Here is a 16,818-nt window from a genome sequence, read left to right on the forward strand (position 1 = left end):
TCTTCTCCGATTCTGTTTCCATTCTCTCATTGAGAATCTGTTGGTGTGTGTGTGTGTGTGTGTGTGTGTGTGTTTATGTCTGCGTTGGGTAGCGCTGGCACTTCCCACAGTTGTTGCAGACAGTATTAGTAGTTTGACTGAATCATATCTGATGGGAGTTCACTAATCCGCCTGCCTGCTCCTCAGTCTGTCTCTAAGGTCACCTCACCACGCTGAGGAAATGAGGTGGACTCTGACTTCCTGTCTGTGTGTGTGTGTGTGTGTTTGTGTGTGTGAGTGAGTGAGAGAGTAATAGAAATGTACCGTAATTGCTGTAGTATGTCTGCCTGTCACCATCTGAAATTTCTCATCAGTTTGATTAATTTTCTTAATTTATTTATTTTTTCCAGTATAGGATTAATTTATCTGGGTTTTCATTTTTTTTGCGAATTCTGATGTATTGAATTAGAAAAGCTGAATGGAAACAGCAAAATCCTATGAAAGTTCCTCATTCTCATAAAAAGGTTTGCAGCAGCAGAAGGTTCCTGTTGATAAAGGCATTATGCAATAAATAACAACGGAAATGCATTTGTTGTATAAATAGGCTTGGCAGGATCGACCCAACAGATGTTTCAGTTTCATCACAAAACAGGTGGCTTTGGACATTGTGAAGTGTTGCTCCAACCCAGCTGATGGAATTCACATTTTACTTTTTACATTTCTTCAATGGTTTGCATAAAATTCACCCGACAATTGGATTGAAACATTAAATTAAAATTAAATGAAAACCACAATGAGGATAAATTGATAGACAAGTGATAGACACAATACCCTACATTTGACACTGATCTTGCTATAATCTGATTACACAGTACAGTACATACAGTATAAGCAGTCATGCATGTATGTGAGGTTGTTAGTATGAATATGTACAGTATGCCCTGCATGTCGGTGTCAACGGGAGGTAACTGTGGTCGTGTCCCGACTTGTTCCCCGCTCTGCAAAGGCAGAAACGAAGGGGCTCTGGAGGCTCCAGCGTGGCCAGCAGCTCGTATCACTCAACACAGACAGCAGCCATTAAGTCAAACCATAGGCAAACTAAGTTATTCAGGCAGGCAGGCTGCGTGTCCATCAGCCTCAGGAAGACAACCGACGCTCGCCCTAATGCCCGAATAGATTCAAATCAGCTGACTTGGAAGCTTTGACCCAACTTAGATATGTGAGCCGAGCCAAGCGAGGAACGAGAACGAGAAAGACGTTTTAAAGAGAAAAAAACGAGTGGATCAGCAAACCGGGAGGCAGAGCGCATTCTTGCCTCGTACCTTCAGCTGAATTAAGCGAAACTAGGCAGTGGGAGCTGCAGGCCGGGACACGTTTAATGACCAAAGACTGAAACTAGGCTAGTTTCTCCCCATAGACGGGGACTAGCTCCTCTCTTCTCTCTCGCTCTGTCTCCTTATCTCTCTGACAGAGATGCTGATATGATCTGGGCCTGTTTGGGTGCATGCGATTTAATAGGCTGTTGTTGTTCTTGTTGTCTGCAAAGCGCGGATGTCTCAGAGGTAGCAAAGGGAGGAACACAAAGACAGGCTGTGTCTGGTGGCGAATACGTTCTGCTGTCCTCTCTCTAGCATGCAGATAATGAAACTTTTCTCAACTTTCTCTTCACGCGCAGCCTCCCTCTTTGATCAATTATTTAGTAATCTTCTATTTGATAGCTCGTATGAAGTGAATGCAACAGGAAGGGGCATGCAGCAGGCGACAGATCCAATATTTTCTTTCCACCGAACGAAGTTACTCTGTACCCACTTACAGTCTTTCAACATGAATCTAAGCTGTAAATTGCCGGGAGGTTTTTGTGGCGCTTCTTGTGTGGAACAGTAGGGGCCCATACACTCAGCTCCCACCCTCAATGCTGCTATTGTTTTCCACTGGAAGATGAAGAGAGAGAGAGAGAGAGAGAGAGAGAGAGAGAAGGGGGGGGGGGTCCCAGTCTATTAGTGTCTTTACTAGCTGGACCCTTCACACAGCAGACCGGGACCAAGGCCCACTGTATGTTCTCAATGACCTCTGTCTTCCTTCCAAGGCCTCTCATCCCCTCTGTCTTGTTTCAGGCATCAGTCTTCTCTCTCTTTCTCTCTCTCTTGTTCTGTCTGCCTCTCTCTCTCTCTCTCTCTTTTTACCTCTGTGTTCCTTTCTCTATCTCTTTAAGTCTCTCTCTCGCTCTCTTTAACTCTCTCATCAACTCTTTCTACCTCTCCATCTCTTCTGGATTCCTGGTTTTCTTGTCTGTCTCTTCCTCTGTTCAACTCTCTTCAACCTCTCTATGTGTTTCTGCCTGTCTCTCTCTCTTCAACTGTATCTATTGCTATTGTTGCTTGTGTGTGTGTGTGTGTGTGTGTGTGTGTGTGTGTGTGTGTGAAGGTGGGTGTTCTCTTGGTTGATTTTAGTTCCTTTCTCTGTTCTGTTGTGACATGTTTCATTGAAAAACATCAAATTCGGGTTCTCTTTAACTCCCTCTCTCATTCTCTTTTTCTCTGGCCCTCCTGTCTGTCTCCCACTCTCTTCAACTCTCTCTCTCTCCGCCTCTCTCTCCCTCTCTCCCTCTATATCTGTCTCTCTCCTGTCTCTTGGGTGCTGAGCCCCTAGTGTCCATATAGGATACGTGATATAGAGCAGGGATAGCGAGTATCAGTGTGCTGTAGCATGTAGTTCCTCTCTGCAGGCCTGTCTCTGTCTCGTGGCTCTGAGCTCACTCTCTGGCTGCCTGTTAATGACGGCCTTTGTTAAACCCACAGCCCGGCTATTTCTGGGCCCTGCTGTAAACAGGCAGATTCCTCATCCCAGATTGGGAATGTTTTCCGCCTTATGTTGGGCCCTAGTATGCACAGGAGCGAAGGAGGCTGATAGAACGGCGAGGGTGGGAGATGGAGGAAAGCCAGAGGGAGCGAGAGAGAGAGAATAAAGGCAAGAAGAAGGAGAAAAGGGTATCGGAACGAGAGGGGAATGCGAGGGATGCGCAGTGATCACAGGAGAAAATGCACGGGCAGAGAGGTAAGGGAGAAGAGAGCGAAACAGACCGCCGATGGAAGTGAGACGAAATGGAAAAGCGTGAAATGAAATGAGAAGCCGTAAGAAACCCTAATGTGAATTTTCAAAAGGCTGTATGGTGGTCTGTGGGGGCGGATCTCGAACGGAGTGAATGCAGCCAGAGTCCTTTGAGTCTCAAAAGCTTGTTTTTCTTTTCTTTTCTTTTTTTTTTCTTTTTTTTGCGCAGAGTGAAGCTGTGCTGCCCTCTGTTGTTTAGAGAGAGAGCAGGCCGGGCCTCGCAGCAGCACATCCTGACAGTTTAAAATGTCACCGGCAAATCCTGCTTCTCCTCACTCTATGCAAATACTGAGCTGGTCTCTAATCCTCTCTGTCAGTCAGGAAGTGTGTGTCTCTCTGTATGTGTGTGTGTGTGTGTGTGTGTGTGTGTGTGGCAGTTTCATATCCCTTTGCATCTGTTGAAACAGTTAAAACACTAGTACGTGGATTGTAACTCTGCTTTATGTCTTTGTCTTCTTGACAACGAAGCTTACAGACTTCAAAACAGAAAAAAATACATACAGTATCTATAATGCATGACCAACAATATTCTGTTCTCTACCTGTTGGACTGTTTGGACAATTTCTCTCACATGCATCCTCACACATAACAAATCATCCACTAGATTTCATACAGAACTGAAACCTACAGTAGTAAATTGCGCTGTTACAAAACCCTTTTTGTTTCCAACTGAAGAGCTCTTCTTATGGCATCAGAAGATACAGGTACTGCATTATCTGGAAAATATCCCCCTGTTTTATTATGTGCCTGTGTAAGCTTTTGTCTGATCAGTCTTTGTGCATTTGTATTTTTTATATCACAAGACACAGGTTTCAGCTTCTTTATTGGATTTCAGCGTCTTTAGTGGATTTGTAAATGACTGTGGTCTGTGGTCATGTACTTCTCACTGCTGTCTTACAGATAGAAGAAATACCTTTTGTTACAGTACAATGCGTCCGTCTGAAGGTTGAAAGAATGTGAAATTTGTGGATAATGAACGAGAAAGAAATGGAAACTGTGAAATGCATCGTCTTATTCTTCACAGAGAGTCTGTAGCTCTGATGGTAACCCAGCGGTTCCTCATCGCTCCTCTCCCCTAAAAACCTTTCCTCCTTCACACCTCCTCTTAATCTAACCCCCTGCTCCTTTCCTCTACCCTCTCCTTCCTCTCTCTGATCCTCTTCTACCCCTGTTTTTAACACTGGTTCCTATCCTCTCTCCACCCTTCCTCCCTTCCTTCCGTCCTTCCCTCCCTCCATCCCGATTCCCACAGATGAGCCGACCAGCCCCGGCGCCGATTTGCGCGCCCGCCACGTGCCGGCGTCCTCCGTGGTGTCCAGCGGCATGAGTTCGGCGCCCGCCGTGGTCACCAGCCCCGCCTCCCCCACCTTCACCTTCCCCCTCACTAGGCTCTTCTCACACGACTGCAGTGAGTGATCCCCCCTCCTCCCTCCTCCTCCCCCCAGTGCATGCGACTTGAGCAGAGAAGCATCTGATCTGTTTGTGTTTACCTGCGATGTAGAAGCCCCCTCCTTATCGTTCAGTGAGGGGCGGCGATGCATGCGCGAGATTGTCAAAACCTCTTCAATCTCTGGACTGTGTGTGGTTGCTGTAATTGGTCGTGATTGCAAGAGTGTGTAAGGGCCTCTCTGCTCTCCTTTTGTTTATTCAGTTTTTTGCATGTTGGATTTGTAAAGTGCATGTTTGACGTGAAGAAAGTTGTGTACAGAAGGTGTTTCTTATGCAGTATTGTTCCTTTTTTTTTACCAGTGCATGATGGCCAAAAGACTGGCCACACTTACATTCAGTTTGGCTTGAATTCTGGTTTTAACTAGACAGACCTAAACTTGCATGATACAGTTTGTGCTCAGACCGACGGAGCCCAAATGCATGACAGCCTGTCCTTTCAGAGGCTACACCTGCATGCCAGTGGTGAGCGAAGTGACCACAGATGATTTAATCTAACCCCACCCGCCAGCCCATCTCCCCACTGCCCATCCTCACCACCTCGCCCACTCACCCATCCACCCAGCCTCCTCCACCTCTCGCTTCCTCCCTCACTGCCCCCCGCCTCTTAATCCAATACCAACACACGCTGGTGATTGGTATTACATCAACATTCTGTCTTTCTTCCTTTCTCTCTTTCTTTTTCTTTCTATTTGTTTCTCTCTCTCTCTTTCTTGCTGTCCCTCTCTCTCTCTCTCTCTCGTTCATTCATCCTCTTGCTGAGCAGGCAGTATTAAATCCAGTCGCCGTTCCTCCTATCTTCTAGCCATCACCACGGAGCGCTCCAAGTCATGTGACGAGGGACTCAACACGTTCAGAGAGGAGGGGCGTGTCTTCTCGTGAGTATTCTGGGACTGAGACGCTGGTTATTCAAGGGGATTAAAATCACTATCTGTAAAATAACATGTCCAGGCTGTCAGCCATTTTGACAACTTCCCTCATCTTGTGTTGTTCTGCACAGGAGGCTACCGAAGAGAGTTAAGAGTTTCTTCACAGATGGGGTGAGTTCTCGCTCTTGGACTAACATACAGCAGACATCAAAAGTCTACACATCCTTTCAAATGTTCCTAATCTGAACCTCTCAGCAATAAATCTCTTGAACATTTATTGCTGAGAGTCTGCACACTGAGATACACTGTGCTAAAAATAATCTTTTAATCGATCTAATTAGAATCTACAATATGCAACTTTTTGCCGTGAGTCAGCAAAGTGTATTGTTAGTCCCGCCCTCCTCCCCCTCACTTGGTTAAGTTCCCGCCGCAACACTTGTCACTTATCGAGCTGTCTACTTTGAAACGGCATCTAGCCTGAGGCTGAGGTAACCAGCATCTGTAAAGCCTCCACAGGTGTTGAAGTGGCAGACGGTGAACGCAGCCAATCTGCAATATAAAAAGTAACGCTGATGTTCGCTGTGTTTTAGAGCGGGTCTTGTCTGCTGCAGATTTAGCCTTGCGGTTCTTTTGTTTCTTAGCGCTTTTCATCATTGTTGTTGCTGCCACGTCTTCCACGCCCATACAACACTCGCCCAGAACAAATGATATTCGCCTCAAAATGTCCCAAACATAATTGAAAAGCCAATTACAGGCAAATGACAGGATATGAACATGCAGACAGACACAAACTAACAAAAAAAGAATTGCATATTGCAGCTTTAAATAAGTTTCAGGTGAAGACACATTAGCATGTTTTGTTAAACCTTAAAGATATAAGTGATACGCACAGTTATGCGACCAATACATTGGCAAAATCGAATACATTTTAATTTAAAGCATTATCAGAAATGAGTAGCCTTTAGTTTTTACCTTGATTTTGCTGGTTATCATACCCGAATGGAAGTGAAAAAGGTTTAAAGATATAATGGCTTTTCGTTTCAGGCATCAAGGCAATAAAAGCTATACAATTTGAAAGGGTGTCTAGACATATGATATGCACTGTAGCTTCTTGAATGCTATAATAGACTGCACTTAATATCAAGAAAAGCAGAGCTGAAAGTTGCTGTGTGTGTGTGTGTGTGTGTGTGTTGCAGTCTCTGGACAACCTTGGGACAGCGGAGGAGGTGCGCTCCAAACGCCACTCCACCTCGGAGCTGGGCAGCATCACCTACAGCGACGTGCGACGAGAAGGATGGCTGCACTACAAACAGATCCTCACAGAGAAGGGCAAGGTGGGCAGACAGACCTGGAAAAGGAAGGCATATATTAAATCAAATGATGTTTTCCTCTCTCATTCCATCTCGACTTTCTATCTCTTTTCTCTCTGTTTGTCGTTACAGAAGGTGGGCAGCGGCATGCGTCCGTGGAAGCGGGTGTTTTCGGTGCTTCGGTCCCATTCGCTGTTCCTCTACAAGGACAAGAGGGAGGCGGTCCTTCGCGGGGCCACTATCGGAGGCGGGGCCGAAGACGACCAGCCAATCAGCATCCGGGGCTGCCTGGTGGACATAGCGTACAGCGAGACCAAGCGAAAGCACGCCCTGCGACTGACCACCCAGGACTTCTGCGAGTACCTGCTGCAGGCGGAGGACAGGGAGGACATGCTGGACTGGATAAAGGTCATCAGGGAGAACAGCAAGACGGACAGCGAGGTCAGAGGGGAAAACCTTTCACAGCTAACTCTTTCTTCCACACGCCTGAATTCTGGCTTTATTTAAGAAAAGCTCACAGTGTTGAAATGCAGATGTTTGTGTTTGTTGCAGGAGCTTGGCTTTTCCAGACAGGCCCTGATCAGTAAGAAATTGAATGATTACAGAAAACAGAGGTGAGACACATGACAGTAAATTGTACTTGAATGTAATGATTCTGTCATTACCACTGTCTTGTTCCTGTTATCCTGGTTGATAGTTTGTATTCAACCCATCTCTCTGTCTCCCCCTGCAGTCCGACAGGCAGCAAGCCGGACTCCTCTCCCAGAGTGCCCCGGATGAAGCCTCCCTTCCTGCTGGCCAAGATGGAGAACGCTGCCGGGGCGCCGCGCTCCCCGAAGCCTGAGGGCAAAGGTCAGTGTCAGGGACAGAAAAAAACAATCACACTGGCAATGACTTCCACTGCATGTGGAGCGGTGTTAGGCTTGTTACTTAAAGAAAGCAATGTATTACTCACTAGTCATTATGCAAAAGTAATATTTCAAACGTAATATTGTTATTTTACTTATTACTCCCTGGGAACAGTAATTTGTTACACTACTCTGTGTATTACTTTATGTTTGGATTGGCGGTTGCATCCTCTCTCACCTTCAAACATTGTGATAACTTGATTACCTCTCCTGTGAATGATCAAGGAAACCAAACAGCATTTATGTCCACTGTCATTCTTTTGATAAAATCAAAGTAATGGGAAAACTTCCAGGCGGAGGAAGCATATTGACTACTTCTGACCAAAATGAACATAGGGGTAGCATACAGTTTTATAATTCAACTTGATATTTAGAGGGAACAATAACAAAAGCAATGACTTCATTCTCCATTGGTAACTGTTATATTATTGCTGAAATTGAAATAGTAATTTGTTACACTACTGACTGGCGGGGAAAGTAATAATACTGTAATGCATTGCTGCCCAACACTGAAGTGTCATGATGAAGGTTTTGCTGTCTGTCCTGACTATCGGTCGGTCTTTCCACAGATGAGAGCAGCCCCCCGAAGTCTCCATGGGGAATCAACATCATGAAGAAGTCTAAGAAGGCCGGCCCTAAGGCTTTCGGTGTCAGGCTGGAGGATTGTCAACCAGGTGCTAATAACAAGGTTAGTCACAAAATCCTCCACATCTCTACCTGAATGAAATGAAATAGACATTCTGCACACAGTAAACGCTGTATTTGTGATTACATTCTGTCTGTCCTCCATCCCAGTTCATCCCAATGATCGTGGAGATCTGCTGCGGTCTGGTGGAGGAGATGGGTCTGGAGTACACCGGCATCTACAGGGTGCCGGGCAACAACGCCATGGTGTCCGCCCTGCAGGACCAGCTCAACAAGGGCATCGACATCAACCCAACAGAGGAGGTGAGGAGGAGGACAAGCAGGGCCTGAAACAAAGGGACAAGAAAACACTTAAGATGAGATGAAACTTTAATGATCCCTGTGGGGAAATCAGGTCAGATTTCCCCACTTGACAGAGAATAAACCAAGTTCAAGTTTATTTAAAGTGCAAAGTCAAAGAGTTGTCTCAATACACTTTACTAAAAACGATAGCACATCATTAATAAAAAGAGGCTGAAAGTGGGGAATTCCCCACCACCCAGTAGGACTCATGGATGAGCGGCAAAATGTCTTCAACTATTCAACTCTGAAAAACCGAAAACATAACCACCTAGGCGGAGGTAGTAAAAACAGGGAAACAAAACCAACGGCATGACAGGTTTCATTCCACTTGACTCACCAAAACTGGATTAGTGGGAGGATGAAATGTGAAGGAGTGCCATAATGGCAACATTCTCATCAGTATGATTAGATGCAGTTGGTTGATATTCCTGTCACTGACTCTTCCTCTGTCTTTCCCTGTCAATAGAAGTGGCAGGACCTCAACGTCGTCAGCAGCTTACTCAAATCCTTCTTCCGGAAACTTCCAGAGCCCCTCTTTACTGACGGTGAGTCCGGGGTTGTTCGGACAAGACGGCATCACATACACTAAAACACTTTATCTTCTTATTTATCTTATGTTAATATTTGTCATGTCTTTTACAGACAAGTACAACGACTTCATAGATGCCAACAGGATGGAAAGCGCATCAGACAGGCTCAAGACCATGAATAAACTGGTTTGTGAACCGCCTTGTGTTCATAAATTAATTCGAAAAGGATCACTTCCCCACTGGGCTTGTGTGTGTGTGACGGAAGTCTGGCAGGTTTGACAGGTTTTTTCAGTATTGACATTCCTCTTCTTCTCTCTCTTAGATCCGAGACCTCCCAGATCACTACTACCACACTCTGAAGTTCCTGATTGGCCACCTGAAGACTGTAGCCGACCACTCAGATAAGAACAAGGTCTGTGTAGGAGGAAGTCGGTTTCGTTGGAACCAGTGACGATAATATCCTAGGTATTCATGACTGTCTTTATCTTGTATCATGTGTGCGTGTGTGTGTGTGTGTGTGTGTGTGTGTGTGTGTGTGTGTGTGTGTAGATGGAGCCTCGTAACCTGGCGCTGGTGTTCGGGCCCACACTGGTGCGGACATCTGAGGACAACATGACAGACATGGTCACACACATGCCTGACCGCTACAAGATAGTAGAGACGCTCATCCAACATGTGAGAAGCACCAACCACACACACACACACACACACACACACACACACACAAACACACATATCTAATAATCAGCAATAGCGTTGGTTAGGTGCATCCTTTTCCTGTCGGTATGTCTCTTACAAATTGCTTCCCCCTCTCTCTCTCGTTTCTATAGCATGACTGGTTTTTCAATGAAGAGCTAGACAAGGATGAAAAGGTATGTTTCCCATATTATTGTGTGAACATGTAGATGATAATAAAGGTTTATTTAGATTTATTTAGACATTGAAAACCTTAAATATATGGCGTCTGTCCTGTTTGTCCCTCCAGACGCCGGTGGACACGGAGGACGTGCAGCCTGCCCCCAACATCGACCACCTGCTGTCCAACATCGGGAGGACCGCTCTGCTCGGGGAGGCCTCAGGTGAGCCCGCTGCTTACTGCCCTCAGCCAATCGCTGTGCTAGCTTTGACCGAGCCGACCAATAGGATTCGGGGTAGCTGTAATTGGCACCCCAAAGCTAATGCTGCATTCCTTTCAAACTTGGAAGTCAGAGATTCCTAGCTGGTGGGTTACAACCTCCGTGTTTTCCAGTGGTCCCACTCAGAAAAACCAGGGAAGAAACCTAGATGCCTGTGACATTTAATTTGCCCAACACAAGATCCTGTTCTTCATGCAACAGCTGATGTTATATCAATGATATTTGGCAATGTTAGCTAGCTGGTTAGCATAGAAAGTGCAACTTCACATTTCAAATTTACATATATTTGTAGTGTATTTTGAACATTATAAATTTGTTAAAAGTAATGCTGTGTAGCATTTACAGTGTATGTTGCCATGGTGACGTGACGTCAGATAACTGCATCTCGGAAAACTCACGGGTGAGAAATCTTGCCTGAGTTTCCTACTTTGATTTCCAACTTGAAGGGCCGTTCCATTGCATTTTTCCTAGTAGGATGTCAAAATTTCCGACTTTCCGACATGACCGGAACGCAGCATGAGAAAACAAGCGTGACAGGATAATTTAGACTCGTAAGCACTTGCTGTGTTTCTTCTGATCCTGACTTGGTATCATAGTGTGCCTCTACTTCTCTCCTTTCTGCTGACCTCTTTTTCCTTCCTTGTTGCTCATCTTTCACTTTCTCTGTGCATTTCTGCATTTCCTTCTCTTAGCTGAGCCTGTGGAGCAGCCACTGCGGTAGGATGGGAATTCCCCTGGCAATATGTGTGTGTGTGTGTGTGTGTGTGTGTGTGCAACTGCGTATGCGTCGTGTTGTGAAACTGAATTAATGAAAGCGTGCATGTGCGTGTGTGTGTATGAGAGATCGGTGGTGGTGGTGGTTTTGCGTACGTCTCTCTACTGTCTCCATCAACCCCCCCACTCAGAAGTCGGCGTCTCCCTCTCAGTGTCAGACCGACTAAAGCTTACCAGAGGTGTATGTGAGAACCACGTCACTCCAATGTCACCCCCGGTCTGACTAATGAATTAACGGATGACTGGCTGCGCTCCGCCTCCCTGGTGTGCTCTTAAAGCTGCTGTATCTGACACCGTGGTGGAAACTGTGTTCTGTCACTGAGAGAGAGGAGAGAAAGTCCCTCCACGGTGGCCTGTCTTGTCGTCTAGCTCTCATCCTCTATATGGGCCCGTTCACTCAGTGTATCCCCCAGGCTGCTACCCCCCCACCCCACCCCCACCCCCTCACCCCCTCCTTCCCTTCCTCCTCCCACCTCCCCCTGGGTTTCTCAAGGCATTCGGTTGTGTGTGAATGTGACAGACAAAGAAAGAGAGCCTGTATGTCTGTGTGTGTGTGTGTGTGTGTGTGTGTGTGTGTCTGTGCTTGTGAGGGGAATGTGGAGCGTTTGAGGCCCTCGACTCAACTCAAGCACTTCTGCCTCCCGCAACGCTTCCTTCACCGATCGATGTCATCAGTGTTTTCGGTGATGTCATCGGTGTGTGCTGTGGTTTCCTAATGCCGTTTTTTTTCCCCCTCCGACCCCCCCCCTGCCCCCTAAACACCCCGATCACTTGCCATTCACTTTGGGTTGACAATCATTGCTTTTCCGTGATCAGTGTTGTTGTTTTTGTGGCTAGTCAACGTCAGACGGCACAGAGTTAAGAAGAGTTCCCTATAACTTACTAGAGCGATTTGTTTTGTTTTTTAAGAGAACATTAAAAAAAGACCTTAAAAAAAGTGATGACCACACCAGTTGTCTCTGTGCCCTCTGTCGTTCACCGCCCCTGCCTGGCCTTTTGTTAACTGAAGTGGATCTGACCCCCTGATCTCTCTCTATTCTCTCTCCCCCCAGACTCAACCAACAGTGACTCAGCTAAATCAAAGGTAAGGTCTCTTTACGTGGTAACAGCTTAGTCTAGTTGCTGATACACTACTCATACACAGATGTTTTTATTGTTAGAAACTTGATGATAGGTAACTAATAAGACATAAGACAAGATATTAGTGGTTAAACATGTAATCCTTCATATCATGAGTAGAAAGTGTAACGTAAGATGGTGGAACGGTAAACGTTAGTTAGCAGTTGTGTGACTTTTCATTTTGCGGCTGTTCCTTTCTCAGGGGTCGTGGGGGTCAAAGCGAGACCTCACAGCCAAGGACTTCCTGACTCTGTCCATCATGTCCGCCGTTACCGGCCGCAAACGCAGGAAGCGCCACAACGCCCGCCTCCTGGGCAGCAGCACCGACGACGACTCCGAGCACGAGCCAATCAAAGCCGGGCATCTAGGGGCAGAAGAGGGAGAGGAGGCGGAGTCGCCGGTAGGAGACACTGCTCCTCGAGCAGAGGGAGAGGAGGATGACGATGAAGAAGAAGAGGAAGAGGAGGAGGAGGAGGAAGATGAGGAAGTTGTAGAAGGAGGAGTAAAAGAGGAGGTCGAAGAGGAGGTGGTGGTGGTTGTTCCTAGTCGGCCGTGCCGTAAAGAGGAAGAGGAGGAGGAGGAAGGAGGGCGGGCGGCCATGCTGCTCCACGAGGAGGAGGAGGAGGTGCGGGCGGGGGTGAAGGGGCCGCCGTGGCGAGCGCCTGAGGACGCGCGCTCCATCGTCTCAGGTTACTCCACCCTCTCCACGCTGGGGCGGAGCCTGGTGTCGGAGGGGAGGGGCGACGACGCGGACGATGAGCACAGCGAGCTGGTGAGCGAGACGGACAACGAGAGCGGCTTCGCCTCGCGCTCCCTCACCCAGGAGAGACCTGACAAACACCCGCCCACAAACACAAACACAAACACAAACACAAACACAAACACAAACACAAACACAAACACAAACACAAACACAAACACAAACACAAACACAAACACACAGCCGCCAGCGGCTCCCCGCAGCTTCCTCTACACACACTACAAACCCCATCTTCTCTCACCCACAGCCCTTCTTGCCCCGCCCACACCGCTCACACACACACAGGACCCCGGGGAGAGGAGCGAAGGAGGGGCACGGTCCACCACGCCCTCGTCCTCCTCCTTCTCCTCCTCCTCCACCACTCACAAACTGCACTCACGGCCCTCCTTCAACTCCCACAAGCTGATCCAGTGCGACACTCTAGCCAGGAAGAAGCTGAAGGGGGAGAAGGCCAAGGCTCGCTCCCTGGACCTGTTGGAGCTGTCGGGGGCCTCGGCGCCGGGCGACGGGACAGAAGGCGCCCCCAGAGCGAGGAGGGACACCTCCAGGACCAACCCCTCCTCGGGCAGCAGCCAGGAGAGCCTGCGCCCGGGCCGGCCCAGACCGGCCCTGCCGCCCAGCGAGGCCGCCTCCTTCACCCCGACCGGACAGGGAGCGGGACGCGGCTCTCTGGCGGAGCAGGTCCGGGCCCGTCTGCTGGGCTCGGCCGACGACCTGCGCAGCGTGGGGCTGCGGAAGCCCCTGTCCCCCGAGACGCGGAGGAAGAGACGGGCCTGGCGCAGACACACGGTGGTGGTCTCCCCCACCGAGGCGTCCGACAAGAAACCCCCTCTGACCGTCAGCGAGTTCCCCCTGTCCCCCGCCGCCCCCAACCAGGCCAAACCTCCAGGGCCTCATGACCCCCAGGGACTCGACCCGGGACCGGCTGCACGTCGAGCGCCCGCCTCCAGATTCCATCAGTACCTGTAAACCTGGCCAGCATACCCCCGCCCCCCCCCTCCTCTCCTGCGCAGTAGACTGACAGCAGTGTAGCGGGGTAGTGTGCAACACAGTGGACCAAATGACTGGTCCCCCCCCCCTTCTGCCCCTCCCTTTTCTTTTCGATAAGCCTCATTTGCATGGCAAGGGGCATTCCAGTGTTGCCAAAGCTTCTTTTTTTTCCCTCCCCCCCATTGTGTGTGCTTTTCTAGAGATGATACAGTAATGAGACAGAGACACAGACAGACCTCATCACAGTCAATGTTACAGCCAAGAATTCTCATTCGAGTAATAACCCAACACCCCGATCCTTCCTGTCTTCTCTTCCTTCCTGACAGAGGAAATGAATTTAGGGGTTTGTGTCCTCTCAAGTGACCACAGAAGGATGCTGACCAATCGCAGCCTTCAACTGGTTCTTTAGAGAATGGTGCTTCTCACCAATGTGGATTTTAACAATTACTATATATCTCAAAAAAACCTACTTTGGTGAGCCAGAATAGGGGAATACAGACACTCCCCCTCCCCCTCACACACACACACACACACACACACACACACACACTGATTACAAAAGGTAATTGGTCAGGTTGGAGCCATTTCAAGAGGGATCTCAGCTTTCAGGCCAGAGCTGATTTTGCATATCAGTCTTCCTAATCTGTTACTCCTCAGACCATAGACACTGTAATATTGGCATTTATGCTCATAACAATAGAGAGAATACAAACACACACACACACACACACACACACACACACACACACACACAAAATACAGTTGTCTGTCTGTACTTGTTAATAATGTTTATCTGTGCGTTTGTGTGTTTGCGCAACAATGTCCGTGGTAATGTCTGAGCGTGCAGGTGTTTGTGTTGAACTATTTTGTAACATTTGTACAAAGCCTTGTTAAGTTAACCTTGTAAATATAAATATTATGTTATCATATTTGTTTTTACTTTTTCAGTTCTTTTTTTATGGTTTACAAAAGTGCGTACAAGTGCACAGTCATTTTTTTCAAGACGTTACTTGAAATGTTTCCCTTAATATATTCTTTTTTGTTTTATATTCAATATATATATTATATATATTTTGTATGAAAATAATAAGTACTTTTATTGTGATTTCACCTCTCGGGTGTACCTGTTCAAAGCAGACAAGATAAAAGCTAAACATGACGAAGCCTGTTCCTCATTTCCTCATAGATTGCCTTTCTCTGTGATTCTCAGCACTATGCAGAAATACTTTACTTCATGAAATGTAGTCTCGCTCAACACTTATCAATAAGACCTTTATCTAACACAGCGGTGACTATACTTTCAACAATATTGCAGCAACGTGTACAAAATCTAGTAATTACATGTAGCAAGATAAGAAAAGAAATTTACCTCAGTAATTAATACATTAGGGTATATTATAGGCAAGGAAGGCGGCAGCTCAGTGCCACACTGTGTGACAGTTACACTCACTTATAGCATTTGTCCCGTTACGAATTTCACATTTGAGATTACTGAGCAGATCCTTTCACATTTACACCAGAAAACTGAACTGGAGAGAAAGCATGTCCTTTTATGTATGAGGGACAGAGAAAATGCTAAACTGACGGTCTTTAAAGGATTATTAATGCATTGTGTAGTATACAAACTGCTACATTTGCAGTTCTGTCAGTTATGATCAGGTTTCATCTTGTCCGCACTAAGTGTTAATCTGTCTGCACATTTATTATCTAGGAGTTACATGACGGGGTTTTCCATAAGGCCAGGCTGGAGTAAATCCTCCCTGACTGGGAATAGGGTACATTAAGAGGAAGTGAACACAAACGCCCAGTAACATGAATCGTGTGTTTTCATCTCTCATCTTGACCATGGAACTAATAACAACTGAAGGTGCGAGAATCCATCTTTCACAGTCACGAGAGACTCGCTTGTTTTCGTCCTCACCCACCGAGTGGGTCTGACCAAATAAACCATTGAGAAAAAACACAAAAAAAACAATTTAAGTTATAGTCTTGTCTTACCTCAAGATTTGTTCTACAAGTGCCTGATTTCTGGAATGTGTTTTTGTTCTGCAGTGCCATGGTCAGTTCTTATCTTTCCATTTCCCTTTGTTGTTTCTGGGTCTCCGGGCCTGTAGCCTGTAACCTGTAACCTGTCCTGGAGAGCCTCCCTCCTCTCCTAGCGTTGATGTTATATCTTAGGCGCTGACCCAAAGATGTGTACATTAAATACAAGCGGTCTATCTGAGAGGCTGTTAAAAGCACACTCAAGCCAAGGACATGTCTATGCACTCTCTTTGCCTTTAACACAGGCATTAACAGCTATTACTGACGCTGCTAAGAGGGAAAAGGCATGGTATTCTCTCAGCTGCTTTTGTTCAGAAACTGAGGTCATCCTTCTTGCCTAGTGATCCACAGTATATGAATATGGTACACCTAACAAGCCCTACTCCTAACACAGCATTAGGTCATACCAGACAACATCAGACTTCCTGTGATGAACTGCGCAAATTCAAACCGTTACTCTGCATGAGAGTCAAACTGCCCATGCCTTCATCAACAGGAAAAAAAATAAACTCAACACTCGGTGTGTGTTGTCTGAAATGTGATTTACCTAATGTTTTGTTGTTGTATTTGAATATCTTTTTTGTACATACTGTCTGAATATGTAACATATTGTATTGTGTACATTTGGAATTGCTTTGAGTAAAACTATCTAATATGAAAATGACTGGACTAAAGGTTGTCCACCTGAAACCATTTCCCTCTTGGCTGTGTGCTTTAAAGCAAGGTTATATGATGTAAATAAACAGAACTATGTTTAAAAAGGTTGTTTTTTATATGTGTGTGTATGCTTTGGGGATCATCTGCAAGACATGCAATCCTATTTCTCATATGTGACGATGATTCATTTCAAAGGTAGGAT

The 16,818-nt window shown here is 46.7% G+C and overlaps 1 protein-coding gene across 6 annotated transcripts in view; it reads left to right on the top strand.

The window, feature by feature from the left end:
* Positions 1 to 16,702, top strand: part of arhgap23a (Rho GTPase activating protein 23a) — a 54,071-nt gene extending 37,369 nt beyond the window's left edge. For 3 of the 6 annotated variants that reach the window (XM_071532841.1, XM_071532844.1, XM_071532847.1), the window contains 17 exons: positions 4,340 to 4,495; positions 5,300 to 5,411; positions 5,534 to 5,573; positions 6,599 to 6,736; positions 6,845 to 7,153; positions 7,265 to 7,326; positions 7,446 to 7,564; positions 8,190 to 8,308; positions 8,416 to 8,568; positions 9,074 to 9,152; positions 9,250 to 9,323; positions 9,460 to 9,549; positions 9,687 to 9,812; positions 9,968 to 10,009; positions 10,123 to 10,216; positions 12,100 to 12,131; positions 12,369 to 16,702. In XM_071532841.1, the coding sequence (XP_071388942.1) occupies positions 4,340 to 4,495; positions 5,300 to 5,411; positions 5,534 to 5,573; positions 6,599 to 6,736; positions 6,845 to 7,153; positions 7,265 to 7,326; positions 7,446 to 7,564; positions 8,190 to 8,308; positions 8,416 to 8,568; positions 9,074 to 9,152; positions 9,250 to 9,323; positions 9,460 to 9,549; positions 9,687 to 9,812; positions 9,968 to 10,009; positions 10,123 to 10,216; positions 12,100 to 12,131; positions 12,369 to 13,895 (3,272 nt within the window). In that variant the 3' untranslated portion in view covers positions 13,896 to 16,702. The remainder of the gene's footprint in view (positions 1 to 4,339; positions 4,496 to 5,299; positions 5,412 to 5,533; positions 5,574 to 6,598; positions 6,737 to 6,844; positions 7,154 to 7,264; positions 7,327 to 7,445; positions 7,565 to 8,189; positions 8,309 to 8,415; positions 8,569 to 9,073; positions 9,153 to 9,249; positions 9,324 to 9,459; positions 9,550 to 9,686; positions 9,813 to 9,967; positions 10,010 to 10,122; positions 10,217 to 12,099; positions 12,132 to 12,368) is intronic. The other 3 variants (XM_071532842.1, XM_071532845.1, XM_071532846.1) reach the window with 3 other exon arrangements.
* The last annotated feature ends 116 nt before the right edge of the window (positions 16,703 to 16,818 follow it).

The sequence above is a fragment of the Centroberyx affinis genome, unplaced genomic scaffold (assembly GCF_046629955.1).
Source record: "Centroberyx affinis isolate AG114_WGS23_722 - 3 ecotype Tasmania unplaced genomic scaffold, CSIRO-AGI_Caff_v1 ptg002258l_1, whole genome shotgun sequence".
In the NCBI taxonomy this organism is placed as follows: domain Eukaryota; kingdom Metazoa; phylum Chordata; class Actinopteri; order Beryciformes; family Berycidae; genus Centroberyx; species Centroberyx affinis.